The following is a 27291-nucleotide window of genomic DNA, read 5'->3' as shown; positions in this document are numbered from 1 at the left end:
GTGTAGACCAAGATGCTGCAGTGAATCATTTAGGTTAATTTAGTAGCTGTTCAGGAACTTTCCAACATATCACACAGTCTTCATCAACAAATGTGAGTGTGTAAAATCACTCAGTTCGGATTGATTAACCAGTGCAAAGAAGTGGGCAAAGGACCTTTATTATAAATGCTAATAAATGAATGAATTCGATGTGAAAACGTGGCCAAAGCCAGGTAAACCACCAGTCTGTGGGATAGGGGCTGAGAGTCAGTGGAGTGGGGGGGGGGGGCTGAGAGTCCAAGTTTAAAGTCAGTTGAATAGAGGGAACAGATCTGTGGCTGGGTGTGCTACACTTCCCTGTGTGTGGCAAAGCTGAAGAGACACGCCAGGGCTGCACTGTTGCTGGCTGCTGCTCCATGGCTGGTTGGTTGCAACAGTCATGTTGTTTAGTTTTTATTTATGTAAACCAACTGACATCGAGTGTGACAGAAATTGATTAGGTATTTAATTACATATGTTGAAATGAATGGTTTCTGCCTTATGTTAGATAACACGAGGACCCTTAAGGGCCTTCACTCGCCAGAATTGTAGTTTAAAACATTACACACAAATAATTAACTAATATAAAAACAGTTCTGAGGGTATGCCAAAAACCTCCATGTATGGTGTTACAGAAATGTCTATTGAAGTTAGCATGCTAACCAGCAACCCGCAGCACATCCTGTCTCAAACTACCACTTTGTACCTCAGGAGGTGATAGTACAGCCCCCAGAGTTTCAGCTGGGAGATGTATATGAAGCGCAGATTTTAAATGTTTCAGAGGCTTTTTTTTAAGTCTAATAACTAACCAAGCTCACAAAATGTCAAGAAAGGAAATATGAACATTTTCACAGGTTAGATGTGAAAATGTTCCAGCTCTACACACTGCTGATGCCCTCACTCGGTTCTGTTGACCGCGGTGTAAACACCAACAATCCCCCATTGCTCTGAGCTCCAGCTTGGGTCTGACTCAGTCAACTAATAGGACCACTAGCTGCAAATAGTATAGTGAGTATAGTGCTGCCCCCTAATTGTTTGGATATCACCACCTTCGACAGGTGGTGATATCTTACACATTGCACCTTTAAGTTCTGTAATTGCGTAAGTTATAAATGTGGTACTATTAGTTGGATGATAATGACAAAGGTGAAACAAAATGTGAAGAATAAACTTTGTCCTTGTGTTTATTTTATTACTATAAGTGATGCTTTCTTGTGTTTTTCCTTCCTCAAACCCTTTCTTGCTTTGAGCCTATACACTGCCTGAGTCACCAATGCACCACAGCATGAGAAAGGCGAGAGATAGGAGAGCAGTCCCCAGCAGGTCTCCAAGAGCTGTCAGGTAGGGTATTGAGTAACTGTCAGGGTCTTTACCCCTCCGCCACAGACAGTGGACCATGCAGTCGGCGATACACAGAAGGGAGAAAACCTGAGAAGATAAACACAACATGATAGTGTAAAGCACCGATGAAGCATGCAGAGGAAAAATGATCACACATCTGACTCACCTGAACCAGGGAAACAGACAAGAATGCGACAGTGAAGAGAGGACTGGGCAGAGTGTGGCCTCCTTTCATCAGGTGAATAGTGTGTAAGAAGACGAGCTGACCAGGGATGACCAAAAGAAGCAGAACCTGAGCACATCGATGATTTGCTCCTGCCACAACAAACCAGAATATCAGAGGTGTGTGTACTTGTGCATTTTTTTTTTTTTGGACCAGTTTAAGTTGTAGACATTTTGGCTGGTCCTCACTTTCAGACAGACCTTCAGAACCCTGTTAGAGGGTTCAGACTTGGTTTTAAGGGTTAGGGTAGAATTAGGTTAGGGTCAGGGTTAGGGGCTATGCATTTAGTTGCAATGGTTAAGGTTGGGGGAAGGGACCGGGGAATGCATTATGTTAGTGGGGCTCCACACAGCCGTAGAAGATAAAAGGGTGAAGGGGGGACAGACTGCTTTTATGTTGTGATCCTTAGATCTTTACCTGAGCCAAAGAAAGTGCGACAAGGGTTGTAACAGCTCTTACGGTCTTCAGGAACGTCTCCAGGTGAGAAATTCAGATGCAAATTGGTAGAAATACGACTAGACTGTATGGAGACAAGGTTTCCTCCAATACCTGAATAGAAAAGAAAAGATTGGTGCAGGATTAGCAGTAAGGCTATACATGCATGTAATGTGTGATTAAGCCTTCTCTTTGACATGCAGCATAAACAAAGAAATGAACATATGCGATTGAGAGAGGCTTAACATTTCTATGGTGCTGCTGGAAAATCCAGAGGTGGTGGGAGTGCAGTGAGTTCAGGGAGTGTAGGAGGCAACTCCATTAATAATGAAGATCCTGGCACAGTTCCATGATATGTGTCTGCTTCTTGAACTGTTCAAGCTACAAGGTTCACTTCATTTCGTTTTCATGACACCAACATAGGATTGCACAGCCAAGTGCAAGTTGTACTCCCTTTATTCTACTCACAAAAATTCTCTCTCTCTCTCTCTGTCTCTGTCTCTCTGTCTCTGTCTCTCTGTCTCTGTCTGTCTGTCTGTCTCTCTTTCTCTTTCTCTCTCTCTGTCTCTCTCTCTCTCTCTCTCTCTCTCTCTGTCTGTCTCTCTCTCTGGAACTGAAAGGATAGTGATTTGTGTATCACCACATGTTGAAAAATAGCAAAATACTTTGAATCATTGTAGTGTCGTATTGACCATCCTGAATATGTAGAAGATGCGTGAACCTGATCCAACCAGCAGCTGGCCCTTGAGGGGACCCCAGAAAAAAAAATCCACCTCAACATGACTGGATTCATCCATGATTCATTTTTTTCTGCATCATCAGAATAAGTAGGCCATTAATGCACTTGTAAAAGAGAACAACTCACCATTTATGACTGGAGCATAAACTATGATTGCAGCCAGGTTTGGATCTGACACAGTCTTGTCCAGAATAAGTCCTCCAATACTAAAAAGAAAGACAACCAAGAACATGTTTTTAGCTCTACATATTCTGGTGGTACTGCAACACATTAACAGGCTCAGCAAAACAATCTGGGATCTGTGGAGGAGAACATTTTGAAAGAAGTGTGCTGCTGCAATGAAGCAATGAAGAAACAGAAAACCTAAATAAAAAGAGTCATTGAAGAGGTTGGATGAGTTTTTTTTTAAGTATATGTAAGTAAATGCAACCTTTTTCTCTTTGCTTATACTTCCCTATTATGTCTTATTCCTACATTGCTTGCCTGACCCTCCTCTGCATCAGTGATTTGTTTTTTCAAGACCTCAACATCAACCACAACTGTCATTATATGGGGAGTAGGAGGGGTCCAAGCGGGGGGGGGGGGGGGGTGTCAATCAACATACAGTTCAGTGAGAGGTGGCTTGCTCCCCCCTCGTGGCCCAATTGTTGAAAACCACGTGGCACCTGGGAGCCAAAACTCGCATTAAAGTGCCCTCTTTGGAGCCAAAATGCGCGCTAAAGTGCCCTCTTGGACACCAAAACGCGCGCTAAAGTGCCCTCTTGGAAGCCAAAATGCGTGCTAAAGTGCACTCTTGGAAGCCAAAACGCGTGCTAAAGTGCCCCCTGGGGGCCAAAACGTGCATTAAAATGCCCTCTTGGGAGCCAAAACGCGTGCTAAAGTGCCATCTTGGACACCAAAACACGTGCTAAAGTGCCCTCTTGGACGCCAAAACACGTGCTAAAGTGCCCTCAAGTGAAGTCCTTGTCGCCCCTGCCCTTCAAAAAGTCTGTCTCTGTGTTGGGCTGGTTGACAGCCCCTGTGGGCCCATTGCTACACATTTCAAATCAGGTTGCAGCTGCTCTCATCAGGGGCTGATTGTAGGTGGAGATCAGCGGCATGCAGGGTGGAGGGCAGCAATCTCATCACTTATTCACTTTTATTATTCATTCTAACATTTATCTTGACATTAACATTAACATTACTGATTATATTCTCATGATTACTTATCCACTCATTTAACATTCATTTAACATTGTTACCTTTTATCATTTATATCAATTTAACCATTTGTGTTGTTACTTTGCTGTAACCATAAAACAGCAACTTCATTATTTTTTGACATCAAGACACAAGATATGCTCTGGAAAGCCCCCGACTTTGCAAGCAAAGCAACAACACATTGACCGTTGTTTGACCCGGCACGAGAGTGAGGTATATGATCAGATCAACCAAATATCAAATATATGTCAGATTGAGCATGATCAGGGGGTAAACTGATGTTTGGAATGCTGTCCACTCTTAGTTGTGTTATGTGAGGCCATGTAGGATCAGATCAAAGAAAGGAAAACCAGAGGTGGTAAAGTTTATAAAGGGGCTATTAGGACGTAAAGCTCTCGAAGAGGTAGATAGATTGTTGCAAAGGAAAACATTCCTCAGTGGGACAAATGCCCAGAACATGATCTGGTTTTTGAATTAAGAAAGGTATGGGTGGAGTAAGATAAACCGTCATGCTATATATTGTGTTGTTTGTATGCTGAGGGCTAACATGGGGGTTGCAATGCAAATTTCATTGACATGCATGCTCAATGACAATAAAGGAATCTTGAATCTCTTGAATCTTGAATCTTGAGTGTGTGAGATGAGACAAAACCAGAAGACAGCACCAGAGATTTTTCCAAGAGGTTCATCGCAAGTCCCCTACAGGTAAACTCTAGGGCCTCCACACTATGGCCACACAACAGATTTTTAGTACACACACCTCATGCAGGGTAGTCCCCCCCCCCCGGACTGGCCAGGTGCTCGGTGCCAGCTAAGAGCTTTATAGATGTTAGGTTTTCTTTGATTAGGGGTGTAAATCCTGATAGGGTTCTTGAGAGACGGGGGTAGGTTTTATGCTCTTCGGAGAAGTGCTCCCCCACCGGTGTAAGCTCTTGACGGGACATTCCGATATCCACACAGGCCAGTGGGTAGAATCACATGGGGGCCCTCCTCCGCTCCTCTCCCTTTTCTGTGCCCACATGCCTCAGTGCTCATACATTGTTTCAGGTCAGGGATGAAGCCAGTGAGCAAGGGTGGCCACATGGGGGCCCACGGTAGCAACCAGACCCAGGGACAGTGAAAACTATTCATGATAATTATTCCCTGAAAGCTACAGGCCAGCCAGCATTGGCCAGGGTGATCTGTGAGTGTTACAGGCGCGTCGTCACTGGCGGGGCGGTCTCAGTACGTGACTCTTCTGTTAGGTTTCCTGCTTTAAAAAACAAAATGTCATTAATTTTTCCTAACCATCCATCTAGCGTGTTGGCGTGCATGTGTGTGTGCTCGGTGGACACAGTTTGTTGCTTCTGCTGCAAGCACTGCAACCGTGCAACCCCTCCTCACATTAATTACACAGTCCAATGCCCTGAAAACATCCAGCCGCAGTATATTGTGAAGGAATTTTCTGTCACTCGACTACACCCAGACTGTCTCCTAGTGGGGGTCTCAGGGTCATGGTCAGGTCAAGGGGTTGTCTTCAGGGCAGCTCAGGATCCAGGTGAAGGCAGAAGTCTGTTTTGCTAATGACAATGGAGTTGAATTCTTGTTCTTTGAACAAAAATACAGATTTCCATCTTTCTGTACTTTGACTGACAGTGACAGAAGGGAGATGATTTTACCAGTGTTTTATTTTAAAAGTCAAGACCTGAAACTTTTAATAGCAAGCGAAAATTTTAAAGACTAATAATTTAGTGAACTGATCAAATTCAAACCCCACTCTACCTTTAAATGTACACAATTCAAGCAGTGTGAATGTATGTGCAAGCTTTCCACAAGGTCAGTTATAAGACTGAGGTGAGTACCTGCTGATGACCATTGCTGTAATGATTGGTTCCCAACCTGTGCGGAGCAGCATATGACTGGCTGGATGTTTGGAGGCGATCACCACCCAAAGAGGAATCAGGCACAAAAACAACAGATCCACCAAGTACAACGCATAAAGATAGAAATCTGTCAAAAGAAAAGGTTGTTATTTTTATTATCTTTACCTTTACTTTAAGCCAGGAGTCAGTCTAAAGCTTTGATCTTTATGGATGTGCTACTACCATCTGTTGGACAGAAGTGAAAATTACATGACCTCTGAGTCCCGGAACATTTAATGTATTATCCTTCATTGCTCTGGTGTGTGTTACAGATTCACATTGGCCGAGTGTAGTCCTCATCTCTCTTTACCTATGAAGGAGTAGAACCACTGACTGAAGGAGGCCAGCAAGGCCAGAGTGATGAGATCACCAAAGCTGGCTGCCAAGGGCGTGGCCACGTTGTCTGGGTTGATTCCTAGCCGCTTGGAGCCAATGATCACTCCCACCATAATAATACCTAGAGAGGGTTAAAGACAAAATAAAGTTCTTAATCTATGATGTGACATTGGTTCAATCCTGAGGGCATGTGTTCTGTTACAACATTCAAATTGTGGGTTGATCAGAAATGATAAAGCCCATGCAGAATTTGTTTAAATCGCAGAGCTTCCTCTTGTCACAGACCCACTGTTCATACTCCCATTTCTAGACTAACTGCTATCATGGAGAGCAGCTCACCTAACCAAGCAAAAAGAAAATTATTTAAAGGTCTTTGCCAGGAAAATAGGTCAAATAATAACTTTATGGCTTAAAATAAATAAGTAATTGGTAGGAGCCTCATGCGGAAACAGTATTGGAGATGGGATGTGTGATGCTGGCCCAAAATAGAAACACAGGGGTCACTATCTGTAAATGTATAATGCATGTGTTATAGCTAATCTAATTCCTGAGGTCACTGGCGAAGCTGAGAGAGAGAAACTTGGACATCAAAAGGTTTGAAAGGATGCAATGGTGACGTGTGGGTGTGTGATGGTTCAAGGCAACGGCAGGTTGTGCTGTTACCTTGCAGCAGTGACGCCACGAAGGCTGTAGAAACACTGGTTGAACACAGGAGCACTAAGTGATGAAAGGGCATCTTTCCTTCTGCCATCCAGCCCAAAACAGTGGCCATCAAAGAGGCTAACAGGCCGAGCACCGTGGCTTGAAGCTGTAAAGTGGGGGTGGGAGTGAGAAATATTCACAAGTCTTGGTAGAGTGCAATAAAACAGTTAAACAGGTAATAATACAGAAATGGCACTTTGGGAGATGAAATACACATAACTGGTCACACAGTTGCTTTATCCAAATGAAAATAATGTACCTGCTTAAGCGCCAGGTTCCCAACGATCAACATCCACTTTTCTCTGACGGGTTCCATTTTCCCTGCATTCACCTGACAACATCAGATATATATTCACTCCTTCAAAGATTAAAAACTTGAAAAACCACAAGGACACAAGGAAGCACATAAAATATTTCTATTTTATGTGCTTCCTTGTGGCCAATGAAGAAAAATGCTAACCTCTTACTTGCTTTGTAAATTCTACTCTATATAGATTGGAGTATATGTGTTTCAGATATTCAGCCAAAGCAAAACTTGATCTTAGACTGACAAAGCATTAATAGCATTATTAATATTATGATTAATAGCATAATATGAGAAATGAACAAATCCAATCTCATGTTATTCTATAGCACAGTGTAATCTCAGTACCAAGATGTGACCCAGAAAAATAGTGACCTTAAAGGATTACACTGGTGTTTGTTCTACAGTATTCTCAATGGAAACACCAGAGCCAACAATGTGTTAGTCTGTCACTCATGATTCTCTTCCCTATACCTGACTGCAGCACCCAGCCTCAAGCCCACTGGTTCCTACTAAAATAAGATATGATGAGATAAGATAAAACAGCCAGTCACTGCAGTTTTTAGCAAATGTAACTCAAGCAGGAGTAAAAAGTGCATTGGTTGGGACTACGTTCAGATGCAGATAGTCCACACTCCTAGGCCCTCGGACTATAAACGGCCCCACAATGCAATCGACTAAAAATAAACTACACTGATCATTTTCATGCTAATGAAGAGACATCACCCAGTGCAACAGTGTGGCTCCTTGAAGTGTTTTCAGTCAGGCATAAGATATAATTCTAAGATATAGTTTTTCAGGAATAAGATATATCAGGTTTTGTCATGTTAGTGAGTGATTCTGATAATATTTGATCACGATATTCTCTCCTCTTCCAGTAACAACATTATTTCACATTATCTGAATTGTTAGACCGTTGTTATTCATTTGTCCTGCAGGATGTTGTACTGCAAGCTGATCAGCTGCTGTGTTCTTCACAGACCTGTGAGGAGTTTCACAATGAGGACAGAAAATCCACGAAGCACCAAGGCAGAAATATGATTCTGAGAAAGAGGCTGTAGTTACCCTGCTGATCAGTCGATTCATCAGTCACTTTCACTCCAACTCTGTTGCCAGTTTTCAACATTTTACTGTGTTCACTTCTTTGAGTTGAATGTTGTTTCATGCTGTCTGTAATGATCTAAACACATCTCGTTGTGTTGAATTCTGGGGTTGTGCACTTATGTGCACGAAGAGAATGTGTAAATAGGTGTCTCTGTTTGGAGTCCTATGGGTCCATATATCTTATATCTTATGTACAAGAGTCCCCTGTATTATATACCGTAGCTGAGCACATCCCAAGTGGATCTTAGTCTCAAGTTCCTCCCCTTGACCTTTCCTGTTTTTTCCATACTTTGAGATTTCTAGCATTATATTTTGCTTGGGGGCTATTGTTGACTTGATGCCAAGAACCTCCCCTCTGCCACCTGGCTGACAGGCCTGCACCTGTTCTGACCACTAATGTTGTCAGAAAAATCCACCACAGAGGTCTTTGTAAGAGGTCACTTTATGTGTGCATTATGTTAAGCGTGTGAGTGAGTGTGATTAAATTGATGGCTTGTGTGATAATGTGTGTGTGTGTGTGTGTGTGTGCGTGTGTGTGTGCGCGGGTTAACATCCACACACTCACAGCAGTCGAGAGTCTAGAGGCCAGAGTCATTTCCAGGTTCCCCTTCATGCCTAATACTGCAGGGACCAGGATGAAGATCTCTGTGATTTCCTGGAACACGTCCCAGTTCTGCCATGAAAACACACAAAATACAGTCAAATGTAGATGGATAACCAAAGTCAGCACCACAAACACACAATGAATCATCTTTATTTTTAGTCAGGGTGGTCTTCATTTTAAATAAACAACTTTGAAATTTCCATGTTTCTTTGCTAACTGATCTCAGTAGAGATTTTTTTCTCCTAACTCCCCTACAACATGTCCATGATTTGATCTAATCCCACTCCCTCTCTCGTTTCCACTTTCCTTCCCTCTGCACTGTTTTGCTTAATCAGTAGCCTCCAGGCATTTGGAAAGACAAGAAACTATGACCTCACTTAGATCACCTAACACTAAGGCACTTCTTTGTCCTCCTGGTTTTCCTTTGAGTCCTCACCTGAACCACATCAAGCAGCATCCCAGCAGAGACTGTCCCGAGGCCGGCCAGCAGAAAAGGCACCAGGATCTGAAGCACCATGGAGCGGATTGACTCAGCAGGTGCACCAGATCCATCTGCATCTTTTGCTCTCCTGGATCGGCTGAGCCTTGAGCTGCCGTAGAGTTTACTGGGGAGCAGATAGTCAGCCTCAGTGTACTCCTGTGGCTCATAATGGATACTGGTGTTGGCTGGTGAAATATTCCCATTAGAGGAAAAATGTTGTGGGCTTCCAGAGTGTTGAGATGAGGACTGGTTGGATCTGTGCTGCTGGCTGCCGCCTCTGCCGGCAGAGCCGCTGGGGGACAGTTCCTCATCTTGTGTCTCTGGGACAACCATGGTGTAAACTTCGGTTCTGGCAAGATGTTATTCCTGCTGCTCTGGCTTCTGGAGTAACACTTGTCCAAACAGTCGGCCTAAAAAGGAAATGAGCAACAACAAAAATGACTTGATTTGAAAAGGACGCATGGTTGACAATGAGACGCAACTGAGTGGTTATAACTAACTGTATATGTTGCTAAAACAAAACGATTCAGAAATTCCCTTTTTTCCTGTGAGAGCAATGACAGCATCAACTGCACAGATGCAGAAATAAAGCAATAGCAAAGAAGAATTGGTGGATGTATAACAGTATAGCAATGCTAATAGCTGTAAGGTAGTCAAAAACTTAGTTATAACTTCTTGTATCATGCAAATAAACACTGATGACTTTTGACTTGTACGACTTGCATGTAAAATCAAGTGTGTGACTCTGGCATGTAGAAAGCTTGGCTGTTGAATAAGGCTGTTTCAGAGTCATCTGATGGCACAGCTTGCCTGCATTATCATTCTTCATGCCTGAATCCCATCAGCAGCACTGAGGCTGCATTGTCAGACAGAGACAGTTCACTTCATTTGAAATTCCTAAGAGATGAACAGGTACTAAACCGCTGAGGTCATCACGTCGCAAGCAATGAATTGTGAAAAAATAATCTGTTTTTATCGCAAAAAAAGGCGTGTAATGGTTTATTAAAACGTAACAAAAATAGTTAATAATCTGCAGTTGAAAGAGCTCTAAAGAATGGCAGCTTAAACTACAGTTTGGCTGTTAAGAAAGTGACGCTTTGATGGAAAGGTACATCATTTTATTGATAGTTGTGAGGACCTCTGATCAAGCCTCAGAATGGTCAGAAAACAACAAGCATCACAGTGTTGCAAGCCAAATAGCAGTTAAATCATTCAAGTGTTAATGAACTTATATGATCTATAAGTAGTCCTGCACTGCTGAACCCAGAGATCTGCAGATGTGTAAGAGTATCTAAAGGTCATGATCGAAACAGCTGAGGACAAAATAAGAATAAATAAGAACTTAAGAGAAAGTTCCCATATCAGTGTGTCAGTCTCAGCAGCATCTCTGCTCATACAGATAGGGCTACAATCAATGTGTTAGTATGTATGTATATAATATATATACATAGACACACATACTTTTTGGATCATCTGAGCAGGAGGACTAGAATAGTAGAATAAAAAAGTGCCTTACCCTTAATGTGAAGCCATAGGAGAAGAAGAAGAGGCATCAGTTCTCACACTCCACTGCTAACCGTGACTCTTCCCCATGGCTTCTATCGTCCTCTGAATGGTGTGTTCAGTCTCCAGTGTGACATTGCCCCAACCTACATCCTACACACACACACACACACACACACACACACACACACACACACACAAAGACACATAGACATGTTGACGTAGGTTGTTTTGGGCACATAATATACTTACAACTTCCTGGAGCCTTACCTTAACCCTGATTTTTGCCAAGTCTGTTATCCTTGTTGTTGCTTCACATGGAGTGTTTATTTTCATAGAGACAAATACAAAGAAGTATCCAATAATATAATAATAAACACATAATTAAAATCACATATGCAATAATCTATCTATCTATCTATCTATCTATCTATCTATCTATCTATCTATCTATCTATCTGGTTTTTGCTAATGACATCTCTTCTGGACTACATTTCCCATGTGCACCAGCGACTATTGACAAAATCATGGGACTCGTCACGGGACGGTGTAGCAACGCTTTGTAATAGCGGTGTTTTAGGTGAACTATGCTGTCACCATGGCGGTAGAAACCATCGCACATGACTGGGAGTTTGACCGTTTTGACGACGGTTCACAGAGTAAGTACACCGTCCAGCCCTGACGTTAAAGTTAACTAACGCTACGCTAGCCTTCAGTGCTAGCTACCGCTGCTAGCAAGATGCTTTGCCACTGGGCACCGTCTATTTGCTGGCAGCGAAGAACCCTTAGCGTGAATTGCAACAAATGCTCGTAAAACAGACACTTTTTAAGTAATATTTGCTTCATTTGAACATCGAGCGAGCCCAGACCGGTTGTAATGGCAGGGGTAAATTCGTAAAATTAAGTGACAGCAAAGTTAGCTAACATTAATCACCGTCACCAGTCACCCACATCTGATCAGTTTAATAGCTTAACCACACTTGCACTATTTTGACAGTTCAAAGTAAAAACAGCTTTAACAGTGTACTGTTGCGCCAGCTAACTTCCATTGAAGCAGAGAAATAGGGACGGTGGTGATGCTGTGTTTGTGTGTGTCAGTTATACAGTTGATACGCCATGCTCCTCACAGAAATGTAATGGGTTTGGACATTTGCGTATTTCTGTGTGTATTCCTGGCTCCATAAAAAAGCATAAACTGTAAACATAGTGCAACTCTTTAATTCCAACACTTCAGCAAAAATGACTAGCTACAACAATATTGATGTGTACATCAGTCTTGAACCGCATCAGGCCTGCGGAAGTGTCGTTGATCAAAGCCTCCACCTTACAGAAATACACACAGAGGTGCAACTAAAGAACTACAGCAAGTTTCTGGAGGAGTACACCTCTCAGCTGAGGGGTATCGAGGAGGCGCTGGATGACTCCATCGGAGATGTGTGGGACTTCACTCTGGACCCCATTGCTCTAAAGGTTAAACACCAATAATTGGTGGCTGCACGTCCACTTGAAAAGACTGATGTGGCTTTTACACCATCTGAGTTTGTGTAATTTCCTTCCTAACACTTTCTACCCTCTTTCAGCTTCTCCCATATGAGCAGTCATCCTTACTGGAGTTAATTAAAACAGACAACAAGGTAAATAACGGCAAACAGAGTCTGTCATTTTGAAGTTTTTCCTCTTTTGACGATGACTTTTATTTTGTGTTGTGTGCAGGTTCTGAACAAGGTCATCACAGTTTATGCTGCTCTCTGTAGTGAAGTGAAGAAGCTCAAGCATGAGGTAAGCATGATCAAAACACAGCGTTGTGAAATTGGTGTGGTTTGTGTTTTTCATCTTAATCTTCCTACTTCTTGCTTTGTGTTTTCTTCTAAACAAACAAGAGTTAATCTTACATTGAGAGTTACTCTACAAAGCACATTGCCTTTCCTTGAGAGTTAACAAATGTGATGAATACATTTCCTTCCTTGTTAAACATTTGCAAAGCCAATTGTTAGGAATGTGTATTGCATCACCTGTATAAAAGAAAAGGGGTCTCCGCTCATACGAAAACAGCTCCACAGCGTTACTACAGGTCTAAAACTCCAGATGGAACCTTTCCAACAGATGTTTACATGCCTTGTTTGTGTTTCTCTATAAGATACAAAGTATGACTCTGTGCCCTGAATTTATGTCCCATTGCAGGCCGAAACCAAGTTCTACAATGGCTTATTGTACTATGGAGAGGGAGGTAATATGTCAGCTGTTACTATTTATTTCCATTCTAGGTTTCCCCTCTGGTACACAATGATTCTTAATTGATAGAAACAATAGCAATATGTGCATTTGTGTTGAAGTGTCGGACACCAGTGTTGTTGAAGGAGAGTCGCAGATTCAGATGGGCAGATTCATCTCATTCCTTCAGGTAGGCAATGAATAATCTCTGTCATCCCGTAATTTATTGAAATTCAGAAATTACTGATAGTTTCTCTCTTTGTCCTTTGATAGGAACTTTCCTGTTTTGTGTCAAGATGTTTTGAAGTGGTGGTCAACATTGTTCATCAGCTGGCTGCCCTCTACAACAGCAACAAGTAAGGCCCATCAGCTGAAGCGAGTAATGTTACACAGTGACTGTGTTGTTCTTGTTGGATTGGCTGAAACACCAACGTTGTCATACGACCTTTTATGCATTTCACTTGCAGACAACACAACAGCTTTGTTTTACTGATTGCCCGTTTTGCTTTATTGCAATACAAAACAAAGTGTAAAAAAGTATTTCTCCTCTCATATCATAGGAGTGCAACAAAAATCATTGAGTCGTCTGGTGTCCATTTCCAGGTGGGTTTTAAGTTTTATTAATGTTTTTTATGTCTTAAGTCCCTAGTCTGTATAAGTCCAAATATTTCTTACCATTTCTGTTTTGTGTTCTGTGTGCAGATAGTGTACGAACACCTTGGGGAGTTGTTAGTGGTTCTGCTCACACTTGATGAGATTATGGAAAATCATGGCACACTGAAAGATCACTGGAAGATGTATAAAAGGTTAATGCACACACACACACACACACACACACACACACACACACACACACACACACACATTAGAACCAGTAAGATAAAGGAAAAGCTAAATGGCATTTTGTGGTACTGAAGACAAAACTCATCTGTTAAATGTAAACTCTCTGGATGACCATGGAAGATGGCTCTTAATGGTTTATAAAAATATAAAACATACAACCAAGAAAAACTGCAAAAATATTCTTGGAACTTGTGAACAGAGTGAGATATCAATATTATTTACTAGCGTGCATGCCAATTCTTACTATTTTAGCATAGTGTAACATGATGTCCTACAATATATGTGTTTTAAATTTAGCTGAAATATACGTACATATAGAAACATATTTTGTATTATTTCAGCATTTGTACCTAATTTCACCTCTTTACACCATTTCAACATACGTGCTTTAATAGGTCACCTGTGTAGGCTATAGTCTTAATGTAACTGCATCCTCCGATTGTAGGTTGTTGAAATCAGTGTACCATAACCCTGGGAAATTTTGCATTCCTGAAGAGAAGCTGAAGCCATTTGAGAAGCTCCTGCTCAAGCTTGAGGGACAGCTGCTGGATGGCATGATACTGCAGGTGACTTCATTTCTTTCAGGTTTTTATTATGTTGTAGAATTCATTTCCTGAGATTCAAGTGTTTGCTGAAAAGACAGCATTTATAGTTTTGTGCTAATATGTAAATATTCACAAGTGTAAGCTGTGGTCATCGTTTGTGTGTCAGGCATGTGTGGAGCAAAGATTTGATGATCCCGGGGAAGGAGTTGCTGTGGCCAAAAACAGTGCCTTTGCCGAGGAGTTTGCCTGCAACATTCGCACCATCTTCGCCAATGTTGAGTCAAAAATTGGTCAGTTTTTCCTCTCAGGATGGACTTGTTTCACTTGTGATGACCCTTTCCTACAAATGTAAAGCGATTTATGTCTGTGTGTTTGCATTGTTTTCAGGTGAACCTTCAGAGATTGACCAGAGAGATAAATATGCTGGCGTCTGTGGTCTCTTTGTGCTTCACTTTCACATCTTCAGGAGTGTTGACAAAAGGTTCTACAAAGCTCTGCTCGATGTCTGTAAAAAGGTAGCTCATTGTTCCTGGCCTGCCTCTTTTCTCTGTCTGTGACGGCCCTCCCTTATCTTCCTTAATCTCACAACAGTTGAAACATCTCGCTCACACATGTCCCTGTCTGCCTCTTCATTTAGGTTCCAGCTGTCACTCTAACTGCAAACATCATCTGGTTTCCCGACACTTTCCTCATCACCAAGGTTCCACCTGCAGCTAAGCTGATGGATAAGAAGAGCCTACAGGCCATCAGGGCACAGAGAGACACCTACCTTCAGCAAAGAGCTCAGACACTAACAAAGTCAGCGGGGCCAAAAATCAGTCACTTTATTTACTTTAAATCTGATTTCTACATTTTGAACATCTGACAGTTTCTGTTGTCTCTTCTCTGCAGGGATGTTCAGTCCTACTATGTGTTTGTAACATCCTGGATGATGAAGATGGAGTCCATCTTGTCCAGGGAGAATAAAAGTGACAAGTCGACAGAAGACCTTAACAGCAGGTGTAATGTGTTTGTACAGGTAAGGACTGACGGTGTTATCTTCTAGCAAGGACTACAAAGACCAGCTCATCACATGGAACTCACACTTTTCCAATACTTCTTCAAATCCAGGTGTGAATGCACCTAAGATGCACCGATTATCTTCAGAAAACAGACAAATTTAAAAACTAACTGACCACATAAAATTAGGTAGAAAATGGTGCAAACTTTTACATACAAGTTTTATGCTCTAACTTCTGCACTAACAGTTCCCCCTTTGTTTTCTCCTCCTCACAGGGCATCCTGTATGCATATAGCATCAGCACCATTATCAAAACCACCATGAACATGTACATGTCGATGCAGCGGCCCATGACCAAGACGTCGGTCAAAGCTCTGTGTCGACTGGTTGAGTTGCTCAAGGTGTGTGTCAGTTTGTGTTTTTGTGTGTGCTTCTTGAGTGTTTCCATACATTTCACCAGAGCAAGGTCAAGTCATGTGATGTCTCTCTGCCCACAGGCTGTGGAGCACACATTTCACAGGCGGTCCATGGTTGTAGCAGACTCTGTTTCTCACATCACTCAGCATCTACAGTCACAGGCCCTCAACACCATCGGCATCGCCAAGGTAAATACACAAATAACGAAACACATTATTGGTGTTTGCAGGACAAGTTTATGGACAAATAGAAGAGTTGTGACATAAGTGACATGTTTAGATTTTTCTAAAGATCCAACTTTATGTGATGCTTTGTGTTTTTCAACCTGAAGAAAAGGGTGATTTCTGACAAGAAGTACAGCGAGCAGCGGCTGGATGTGCTGTCATCTCTGGTGCTGGCAGAAAATGCTCTGAGTGGACCCAGCACAAAGGAGCGACGTCTAGTTGTTTCTCTGGCACTGTGTGTCGGCACCCAGCTGGTATGATCGGGAGTAAATTTGGTGGTTGATGGGAGACAAACACAGTTTCCTTTTTTAAAATTTGATTCTTAGCTTGGCTTTAAATCTTTTGCTGTCTTGTAGAAAACATTCAAAGATGAGGAACTGCTTCTACTGCAGCTTGTGTTGAAGAAGCTGGATCTGATCAGTGAGCTGAGTGAAAGGTGGGAGTTGTTTTTTTTTTCTTTTGATAATGTTGAGCTAGATTTTCAGTCAGTGCATGATGATTATTTGCTGAAACAAACATTTTACTAGCATCTGTCTTTTGATGGATGCCAGTGTTTGACCTAATCAGAACTGTGTATAAATTCATGGCGCAAGTCCTTGTATTCATGTAAGCAATCTGATGTTTTCTTTGGCCTACTTTAAGGGTCTTTGAACATACTTAGGGACTAGTGTCATTTATGTTTCAGGGTCAAGCTGCAGTGTGACTGTAGTTTCCTTTACTGGCACCGAGCTGTGTTTCCCATTTACCTAGATGATGTATATGACAACGCCGTGGACGCCGCACGAATACATGTAAGTACATTGTCCACAAGGATCACAAAGTGCTCCTTTTATGTCCTTAGATTAAGCTGACATTGCAAACATAGCACATGCTTATATTGAAGAAATGAGGGGCTGTTTTCTTCATATTTACTTTTTAATTTAAGGTGAATCTACATTGTTGAATTCATTTTGGAAATTGGGATTTACTAAACTGTTGTATCTTTGTTTGTTTCTTTAATTGTTACCTATGTTTTTCTTCTGCTCGTGTGATTGGCTGTTCCTGAATGATGTCTGTGATTGGCTGGTGCAGTACATGTTTAGTGCGCTGAGGGACAGTGTGTCCTCGATGTTGCACGCTAAACACATGGAATCCTGTGACCAGCTCCTGGAGAGCTACGACAAGGAGATCATGGATGTGTTCAACGAGGTGAGGAACAGAAGATTGGATGAGACTTTATTAATCTCACAATGGAGAAATTCACTAGAAGACATTGAGCAGCCAAATGAAACGGTTGTCAGAGGGTAGAATGAAAAGCAGAGAGGGGAAATTTGCTGTGCATGTAGTGTGGCATAAAAATGTTGGGACATTTGATTTAATTCCTTTTGTACTAATCAAACAAGTCCTGAATAAGAACATCCTTGACGTCCGTGTTGCTGAAATACATTTTTAAACCTTAATCTTTCTGGTGTCTAACTCTTGCAGCACCTGCTGGACAAGCTGTGTAAGGAGATTGAGAAGGACCTGCGTCTCTCTGTTCACACTCACCTGAAGCTGGATGACAGGAACCCTTTCAAAGTTGGCATGAAGGACCTGGCCCACTTCTTCTCCCTCAAACCCATCCGATTCTTCAATCGCTTCATTCATATCAAAGGTGCTGAAAGACTGTTCATACACACACACACACACACACACACACACACAGTTCTGCTTGTTAGTTGAATAGAAAAAAAGTTTTTTTCTGAAGAAGTTTGGTGAAAGATTAGGTCATGGGTCAGGGCGAACTTAATTGTTTTATTGTGGTTCCAGAAACTTGATTTCTTATCATTTAAAAAGCTCATTTTGAATATCTTTGACATTTCCTAGTAGCAACTTATTTAAATGAAAAATAATTAAATTAAAATATATTGATGCAGACTAAAATGTTTAAAAATGTTCTATTAACGTTTCAAATTCTATATGGCAGAGGTGTGTGCCCTCTGACTTTATTGTCATTGCACAGAATACAATCACTGAGACAACAAATTGCAGTGTAGCATATAACCGGTCGTCACTGGTCACTGGTGAACCTTCTTGACCAGGGTTGTAGTGTTGAGGGTCCAAAAGAAGTCCTGGGAGATGTGGATGCCCAGAAACCTGATGCTGAAGACACCCTCAACCTTCATCCCATAAATAGGAATGGGGGTCCACCACTGGTCTGTCTGAAGTCCACAGTGATCTCTTTTTAGGTTTGAATCTGGGCTAGTCTGTGTGGTATCGCACCAGTAAACTGCAAATACTGTGTGTGCTGTGTAATGTTAACTGCTGGAGTAGAAAGGTGTGAATGATTTAATTATTTGTCGTATGTTCCTTGTCCTTGCAGCCTATGTGACCCACTACCTAGACAAAACTTTCTACAACCTAACCACTGTCGCTCTGCATGACTGGGCCACCTACAGTGAGATGAGAAACCTCGCCACGCAACGCTATGGACTAACGATGACGGAGGCACACTTGCCAAGCCAGACCCTGGAGCAGGTGTGTGTGGTTACAGCTTACACATCATGACAGAGGTGGAGTTTAGAATGAAAAAGTAAAGGTGATAAATGGTTGATCCCCTGTGTGTTCTCATCAGGGTTTGGACGTTCTGGAGATCATGAGGAACATTCATGTTTTTGTCTCACGATACCTTTACAACCTCAATAACCAGGTAAGACTCGTAGCCTCCATATTCACCTTCTCTATCTTGACCCAAGCAGTTGTCTGTGTATTCAGTTTTTGTTTTCCAATAGATCTTCATAGAGAAGGCAAGCAACAACAAGCACTTGAACACCATCAACATCCGTCACATTGCCAACTCCATCCGGACCCATGGCACAGGCATTATGAACACCACAGTGAGTTTACAGGAAAGGCAGTGGTGTGTGTTTTAGTCTGTCTCCATTTGTACTTCTTCTCCCAGGTCTGGATGTGTATGTGTGTGTTTGTGCCTCACCTGTTGCATATTTCCTCTCTTCTTTCATCAGGTGAATTTCACCTACCAGTTCCTGCGGAAGAAGTTCTACATCTTCAGCCAGTTCATGTACGATGAACACATCAAGTCTAGACTCATCAAGGACATCCGCTTCTTCAGAGAAACAAAGGACCAGTCTGATCAGAAGGTTAGAGAAGGCTCAGTGCCTGTCCAAATTAAGTCATTTTATCACACCAGACACACGAACAAGTCACGTTTGTAACTGTTGTGGAGAGAAATGACACCGACGACAAGATGTAGCAGAGGCAGCCAGAGACTTTATTCAATTAACTAACATATACAGATGCTCAACATCAAAGTCCTGTCCTACCTTGCCCACATTCTTTTATATACTTCTGCAGACATGCATACACATACACACACAGGGCTTCTGTGTTGATGGGGTACACACACACAGTCATTGTGGGAGGAAGCCCAGCCAGAGGCATTAGTTCAACTTCCTGTTATTGCAAATGTGTCAGGAACTGTGTCACAGGACACTTACTGGCTAAAAACCTCCAGGAATTATCAGTGCATAGTGCATAAACAAATTCTACCACATAGTCCCACCTGTGAGGGTGTAAACCCTCATACAGAGGGAAATTAATTAGTGAGCAGGTGAGTATAGTTAAATCAAACTTGATGTTTATGCATAAAACCATATTACTAGTGTGGAGCTATATTTTATCAAACAGTGACATGTGGTAACCATACATAGCACTTTCATATTATTCACAAGTGAATAATGTTTAAACCAAACAAGCATAATAATAAACTTTATTTGTATAGCACCTTTCATACAGGAACTGCAGCTCAAAGTGCTTTAGGAGAAAGAAATCACATGCATCAAGTGAGTGCTTTACATAGAAAAAAAAAGAATGGACATAAAAACAGATAAAAAATGAATGTGAAATAAGATGGAGAATGAAACTCACTTGATGATGATAATAAGGACGAAAATGAAAATAAAGACAATGCATAAAACCATACAATGAAATATTAAAATCTAGGTAAAAATAGAGTTGAGTAAGGATGAAAATCAAAATAAGGATAAAGCATCAAATCACAACATGAGATAATAAAATATATTTATTGATTACATAGGATGCATAAAATCAAGTAATATGCTACATTTTAAAAGAAGTGCAGCAGTGCATAAGCACGAGGCAAAGCGCAAAGGTTTCAGACCTGTATCAGGAACCAATAGCTCGTTAGTTAAAGGCTAAAGTGAAGTCATATTATCATTCCCTCTTATTCATTTTTACTTTTCTTGCTAGTGTAAGAAGACAGGCTTTAAGTCAGGCATGTCCAAACTATTCCATAAAGGGCCGTGTGGCTGCAGGTTTTCGTTCCAACCAAGGAGGAGCACACCAGGCCAGCCAATCAACATCAAGGGATCACTGAGTTATCAGCTGAAGACTGAGCTCAGCTAATTAAGCTGGTGTGCTCCTCCTTGGTTGGAACGAAAACCTGCAGCCACACGGCCCTTTATGGAATAGTTTGGACATGCCTGCTTTAAGTGAATGCAGACTCTGTAACAGGGGATTTTTTTTAGATTTGCTGTTTTTGAAACCAGTTTAGCTGTCTAATCCTCCTGTCATAACCCCTCGAAGTTCCTGTTTTAATAATACTGCATTATGAGGGAGTCCAGGTAGCTCACCTGGCATAGTATGCACCCCCTGTGTCCTTACCTCAGCCTGGGTTTGATCCCAACCTGTGGCCCTTTGCTGCATGTTGTCTCCTCTCTGTCCCCCTTTTCCACTCTGTCACTTTCCTCTGTCAACGAAGGTAAAAGTAAAAAAAAACAAACTCCATTATCACATCACCAGGCACAATAACATAGCTCCCTGCCAGTCATCCATGTTTTTGTTGTAGTACCCATTTGAGCGAGCGGAGAAGTTTAACCGCGGCATAAGGAAGCTGGGCATCACTCCTGAGGGACAGAGCTACCTGGACCAGTTCAGGCAGCTCATCAGCCAGATTGGTGAGAAAAACACTTAAATCTGTTCCTCGATCCTCGATCTGTTCTCGCGTATAATTCAACTGCACCAGGCAAACCTGGTAAACAACACCTATTTTACCCTGTTTTCTTTCAGGCAACGCCATGGGCTATGTGCGTATGATCCGTTCTGGAGGCCTCCACTGTTGCAGCAGTGCTATCAGGTAAAACTGTATTTGTGCTCCGTTGCACAAGCCAGTGAAATTCGGAAAATGATTATATGCGTATATTCAATGCGTAATTTGAGGCCAAAACAAGGAAATCATTGCCAATAAGGACATTACACAGGGTTTGAAATGATAAATATAGTCACTGGCCTCAATATAGAGGTATATAGCCTAAATATAAGTATACATATATATGCATATTCATCAAACTTGGACTAGGGTAAAGCTTCAGGCTGTGGTCTCATTGTGTTTTCAGTTTAACGAGGCCCAGATATAGTCACCTGCAGCCATGTTATTTGAATAAAAAAACAAACAAACGCTGTTCAGAGTTCTATTACACAATGTCAATAACACTTTCAGTTATTCTGACAGCCGGGCATAAAACCTCAGAGCGTTGCATTTCATGAAACCAGAACCATGCATGTACTGCAAATGGTTCCAAACAGCTATCAGTTTACTTTGGGTATGCCTTGGATAGGCGTTTTAGGCTAATTCTTACTGGAATATAATGGTAAGAGGTCAAAACTCAATGTTTAGTATTTTCTGTTCTGTCTAACCGGTATGTTTTCGTGTCTCTGTCCAGGTTTGTCCCTGACCTGGAGGACATAGTCAACTTTGAGGAGCTGGTGAAGGAGGAGGGACTGTCAGAGGAGACCCAGAAAGCTGCCAGGTAGGGCGTTTGGAAACCCTGCTCGTATGTCTCTGAATTATAACTTGCATGTCCTGTCTGGCCCTGACACATACATACACATATTTTTTTAAAACTTTTTTTAAATGTATAATCAATACAACACACAGACAAAATCTGTAAATTGGATGTAACCTGCAACTTGACTGTTTGGCATTTAGGGTTATTTTAAGTTTGGTGTTAGCTCCGATTTGTATTAAACTGTAGCAGTCAGTTTTAGTTTAGCATGTCTGTCATGCACATAAACAACTGTGCTTCAGTTACAGTCAAATAACGTCCAGATATTTGCAGTGTATTTCCATTTTTATACCTGCAGAGGCCACCGCAGCTAGAAAAATGTAAACACTGCCTGTTGTTTGCACAGTTCTTCTTAAATTTTGTGCCTCATTTCCAGCGTCCTGGATTCAGTGTTGGGAGATCTGACCAGCAACTCCGCCGAGGGGACAGAGTACTTTAAGATGCTGGTGGCGGTGTTTGCACCTGAGTTTCGGAGTGCCAAGAATATGCACCTGAGGAACTTCTACATGATTGTACCCCCACTGGTCAGTGCCAGTATTTCTATGCTCATACTTGTCAACTCTTTTCTCTTTGTATTTGTCAGTGTTTACCCTCTCTCCCTACAGTGTTTTAATGTTTCTCAACTGTTCTTCATCATTAGTCTATGCAGCACTTTCAGTAATTGCTACACAACAAATCTCTCCTATAGACGGTGAATTTTGTGGAGCACTCCATCAGCTGCAAAGAGAAACTCAACAAGAAGAACAAAACTGGAGCTGCTTTCACAGACGATGGCTTTGCTATGGGTGAGTGGGACTGAGTGATAAATGACACATAATTGAATGCAGTGTGTACTTCACAACATCAGCTCAGTTATCTCCACTTGAACTGCTTTTCGGCTGCTCTCTTCCCACTGTATCCCTCGCTGTCTCAGGTGTGGCATACATTCTGAAGCTGCTGGACCAGTACCTGGAGTTTGACTCTCTGCACTGGTTCCAGGCCGTCAGAGACAAGTACAAGAAGGAGATGAATGCTGTGGTGAAGGAGCAGAATGTCCAGTCTGCCAGCCAGGATGAAAAGCTGCTGCAAACGATGAACCTCACTCAGAAGAGGCTGGACATCTACCTTCAGGTACAGTCTCTGTTGGACTGCAGAAGACATGTAGGAAGAGGTCTGTCATCTGCCACACTAAACGTATACCGAGTAAGCTATTAGCACTTCCTGTTTGCATCTGTGCATGGATGTCCAGACATCTAAAAAACGAAAAATGATCAGAAACGGGAACATGAGATAAAAAATTTGTGTTGTGCTGAGGGCGTCGATAGTCACAGTTATTACTGTGTATTATTGCTGAGCTTTAATAGCCAAAGCAAAATCTTCAATGCAACATTTGGAGGCTGGCTACTCCCCCTCATCTTTTCTTCTTTGGGCTTTTTGCCTTTATTTGATAGTACAGTTGAAGAGAGACAGGAAATGGGGGAGAGAAAGAGGCGATGACATGCAGCAAAGGACCTTGAGTTGGAACTGAACCCAGGCAGCTGCATTAAGTACAAATCTTTAGTACGTGGAGCACCTGCTCCCCCTCCTCTTTTATCTTGTCTACAGGAGGACAAGAAACTCGAATTTGGAGGAGATAATTGTAATAATATGGCAGAGGCAGTTGAGGAAAACCACATTCGGTTAAAAAAATAGAAAACAGACCATGTTGAGAGATAAAAATCATTAATATGAAAACCGACTTACCTATAAAGTTCTATCTGTGTCAGTTCAGGGCAAGTGGGAATTGATTAGTTCAAGTCAATTTTCACAAGGCTCTGTGGACTGCTGTGATAATGATGGACACATTTCACGTTAGGCAAAATCACGTGTTTCGAGTTGTGTCAGGGGCACCTATGCAGCATCTCAACAGAGTTAATTTGGTGGAACACATGATAACATTTCTTTATTATTGAGATGGGTAATAAGAACAGGAATTGAGAAAGTGTCACTCAGTTGACATGTGATAGAAACCGACAGTTGAATCCATGGATCAGGCTTGAGAAAATAACTACAGTCAGTTCCTACTTTCCAAAGCCGTCAGTTCTCTGTTGATTTGCAGGACTTCAGTGCGAGCTCCATGTTACACGTAAGAAGGAGTTTACTCTCCCTGTTTGGATGTTGTCCATCACGAGGCAAGATTTTGGGATGATTCCAGAAAGCAGAAAGATTTTGACAGAAGGAATTTCAGTTTTGCAGCAATATCCTTTGAGCCAGATATGCAGCTGGCTCATCCGACTAAACTTAAATCTGCAAACTGAGGAGAAGGCAGAGGACAAGATGAAATGCACTGCCTGCCTGATTCCAGGAGTGTCGATGAGGGATTTAAAGTCTTGTTTCAGATTATCAGACTGCTGAAGTTTAATGCCAGTTAATCTGACAAGTGTCAGAACTACAGGTGCAGAGGGATTTTCACTCAGGAGTTTGGGATTAATGTGGAGCACCTGGGCCCCAGGATAACGAACAGTTTCAGTCTTGGAATGATATGTGTCAGACCATGGATGGAGTCACTGTGGACAGGGTGTTTCAGGCGGGGTCATCCACTTGTAACTTTCCTGATGAGGCATAACACATCTTAGTGATAAGGAAGGGAAGAAGCCTGCACACCGACTGGAGGCTCATCACAAGGTCTGTAGAGTCTAGTTCCCTGCCTGCTGCAGCGCTGGCAGCGGGACCTAGGCCTACTAGTGGGTTGAGGAGCTGCTGGTCTTCCTTAATATGATAAAGGCCAGAGATTCTTCCCTGCTGTTTGGCCATCTTCTTGGCCGATATGGCACAATGGTGGAGGTGAACCTGGTGGCAAACCAGAACCTGTTCACACACAGCAGAGGTTAGCTGTTACTTTTGTTGACATTGGGGGTAATCGAGGCACTGTTAAGAGTCAGATTAAGAACTAAACAACCAGAGACGTCAACTCTAAAAAGGACATTGAAAACTAAAAGCAATCAAGCAACAGCCAGCCACACAGTCTTGCACGGTGATGACCTATCAATGATGATGATGATTAATTGTCCACTCTTTGTGTCTTTCTTTCACTTCAGGAGTTCGAGCTGCTCCACTTCTCCTTAAGCAGCGCGCGGATCTTCTTCAGAGCAGACAAGACTGCAGCCGAGGAGACTCAGGAGAAGAAAGACAAAGGTTCGGTGGTGTTGTGATGATTGATGGAGTATTTCAATTATGCAAAACCACTGGCAGACCCACCCTGTTATACAGGCTTTTCGTAGATGATTTATCATAGATTGATATAAAGAAAGATGGTACCCTGATTAATGAAGGATGAGATCTGTGTGTCGTCATACTCTTTCATAACTGAACTGCCATTTCCTCCACCAGAAAAAGCTGGAGGTACTTCAGATGACTCAACGCCCACTGACCCTGCCTCGAAGTGACCCTCAGTGTGAGATCAGAACTTGAGGAGAACTGTAAAGTGAGGGGAGTATGCGCCTGATCAGAGGAAGAAGTGTGTAAAGAAGATCTCCTGCATCAGAAGTGTGTGTGTTGTTCAAATGACTTGAAACTGGATCAGAACAACAGACAGAAGTTTTGTTTTTAAGACTCGTTATTTTCCAATGACAAAGCGATTGTCTTCATTAGAGAAAGAATGTGTACTGAAAGTGCTACTGCAGGATGTTTTTTTTGTTTCCATTCAACAGAAACATTGTAACATCCCACAGCTTTCAAGAGTTTGCACCATCTAACAGAATCTGTTTGTAGCATTTACACAAGCGACTGCAATTTGAAAAGGTCAGGCAGGTGGTGTCACAGATGTACGGTTTGCTGCACTGCCTTTTAATACTTGTACAATCAGTCTGGATGGATTATATTTCTACAGAAAGCCTCAGCTGTATGTGTGTCCTCTGCTGATCAGAGGCCAGTTCAGTCTATGACTAATTAGCATCTCTGTTTTGATTTCAGTACTGTTGTTGTCCAGTGTACTAATTGTGGTTGATTGTCCGTGGCCTTTAATGGCTGCTCTGTTCTTAATGCCTGTAGATTATAGCACAGTGATGAGGACTCTTCAGAGTCTTCAGTGTATAATCATATGTTTGTCTACTGCTAATTATTGTTTTGTCCATTTTATAAATTGTATGAATTGAGGTGTGTCTTCCTAAACTATGGATACTTGTTTTGATACCCTAATGAATTAATTAATACAACAATTTGGAAACTCTGACCAAGTCAGAGAACAGATCTCTGGACCAATCACATGCATCTTAAAATAAGGCAAGGGGGTCAGGAAGCACTCTCCACTGGAAGAAAATTTGGAGTGTTTCGAGATCAAAATACGACAAGAAAACATCTTGTTTCAATAAATAAGTATGATTGCATTTTTGATTGATTTCAATTAAAAACGGACGTGATGGGCCACAAGATAAAGTGAGGTTGAAGAGGGCTGAGAGAGAAATGGAAAAGTAGTGACAGAAGAAGGAAGAGAGAATAAATAATTAGTAATTTAATAGTAATAGAATGGGGTAGAAATACTCAATTACAAGAAAAAATCCTGCTTGAAAATGTTACTTAAGTAAAAGTACAAAAGTATTAGCATCAAAATATACTTTAAAAAAGTAGCCATTATGAAGAATGAGCTATTTCAGAGTGATATATATTATTGCATCATAATTGCTGATGCAGTAATGTGTTCATTGCTTTAGCTGGCAAATATGGAGCTCATTTGGATTGATTTAGACATGTTTAACACATTACAAACTGCTGGGGAGCTTACAATTTCCCACCGAGGGCCAATAAAGCCTTATTTTCTACTGTTAATCTGAATCTGTAAAGTGGCACTGAAGGCTGTCAGTGGAGTGTGGTTTACTTCTACAGTAAACCACAGCCGTGATTTCTCTCAGGTGAATGTTAAATAACAGCACTGATTCCCACTGGCGACATGAAGGCTGTTACTCTGAACACGGCAATCCAAATCAAATCTGATTCACAAACACATGTGTGGCACATTTATGAAGAACTGGCGACGTGTTCAAAGTGCCACATAAAAATGACGAGACAAAACATTCATGGATGTGTCATTATGTTGCCAAACCAAACAAATGCGTCTAATTAACAGAACAGATAAACCATCTCTTTCTGCCTTTGTTGTCCAGATCAGAAGCCAGATGATAAGTGTCAGGATTTCTGCAACCCTCTAACCCCTCTTTCTTTCTTACTTGTCACACTGGTCCTCATATGTATCTGTCTTGTACCTCAACAACATTTCCAGCAGGCAGAGAAACACCACAGAAGTCCAGAGCCGAGGTGAGTGAGGATGGGCTGGAAACAGCTGTGTGGAAACATGGACTCTTGC

At 41.9% G+C, this 27291-nt stretch overlaps 2 protein-coding genes across 2 annotated transcripts; one reads left to right on the top strand and one right to left on the bottom strand.

Moving 5' to 3' along the window:
- Window positions 1-1269: 1269 nt before the first annotated feature.
- Window positions 1270-10977, bottom strand: slc41a2a (solute carrier family 41 member 2a). Its single transcript, XM_041939133.1, has 11 exons — window positions 10905-10977; window positions 9344-9798; window positions 8869-8976; window positions 7155-7226; window positions 6857-7001; window positions 6168-6314; window positions 5798-5945; window positions 2883-2962; window positions 2000-2131; window positions 1526-1674; window positions 1270-1446 (listed from the first exon to the last, which is right to left on the bottom strand). Exons 2-11 carry the CDS (start codon window positions 9719-9721, stop codon window positions 1270-1272), a joined length of 1536 nt encoding a protein of 511 aa, XP_041795067.1. The 5' UTR covers window positions 9722-9798; window positions 10905-10977.
- A 442-nt stretch (window positions 10978-11419) lies between these two features.
- washc4 (WASH complex subunit 4) lies at window positions 11420-26311 on the top strand. The gene is made up of 33 exons (XM_041938527.1): window positions 11420-11550; window positions 12222-12361; window positions 12472-12525; window positions 12605-12670; window positions 13073-13118; window positions 13225-13292; window positions 13376-13458; window positions 13663-13705; window positions 13805-13908; window positions 14391-14511; window positions 14657-14780; window positions 14878-15005; window positions 15128-15288; window positions 15382-15508; window positions 15766-15891; window positions 15988-16095; window positions 16239-16385; window positions 16488-16567; window positions 16817-16922; window positions 17203-17319; window positions 17596-17764; window positions 18473-18627; window positions 18725-18799; window positions 18882-18986; window positions 19116-19250; window positions 20978-21086; window positions 21199-21265; window positions 21852-21938; window positions 22351-22498; window positions 22663-22759; window positions 22888-23084; window positions 25031-25127; window positions 25323-26311. The coding sequence occupies exons 1-33, from the start codon at window positions 11490-11492 to the stop codon at window positions 25376-25378; spliced, it is 3507 nt and encodes a 1168-aa protein (XP_041794461.1). The 5' UTR covers window positions 11420-11489; the 3' UTR covers window positions 25379-26311.
- The last annotated feature ends 980 nt before the right edge of the window (window positions 26312-27291 follow it).

The sequence above is a fragment of the Chelmon rostratus genome, chromosome 6 (assembly GCF_017976325.1).
Source record: "Chelmon rostratus isolate fCheRos1 chromosome 6, fCheRos1.pri, whole genome shotgun sequence".
Lineage (NCBI taxonomy): Eukaryota > Metazoa > Chordata > Actinopteri > Chaetodontiformes > Chaetodontidae > Chelmon > Chelmon rostratus.
Note: the sequence above shows the minus strand (reverse complement) of the source record. Positions and strands in the feature narration are given on the sequence as shown.

Bases quoted from the DNA above. Each gene is read 5' to 3' on its own strand.
- slc41a2a (XM_041939133.1), bottom strand. From the start codon at position 9,721: ATGGTTGTCCCAGAGACACAAGATGAGGAACTGTCCCCCAGCGGCTCT. The intron at 2,132-2,882 runs GTGAGTTGTTCT...TTTTCTATTCAG, and splicing joins TTATGCTCCAGTCATAAATG to GTATTGGAGGAAACCTTGTC. The intron at 1,447-1,525 runs GTGAGTCAGATG...TTATCTTCTCAG, and splicing joins TGTCTGTTTCCCTGGTTCAG to GTTTTCTCCCTTCTGTGTAT.
- washc4 (XM_041938527.1), top strand. From the start codon at position 11,490: ATGGCGGTAGAAACCATCGCACATGACTGGGAGTTTGACCGTTTTGAC. The intron at 13,459-13,662 runs GTAAGGCCCATC...CTCATATCATAG, and splicing joins GCCCTCTACAACAGCAACAA to GAGTGCAACAAAAATCATTG. The intron at 17,320-17,595 runs GTGAGGAACAGA...TAACTCTTGCAG, and splicing joins TCATGGATGTGTTCAACGAG to CACCTGCTGGACAAGCTGTG.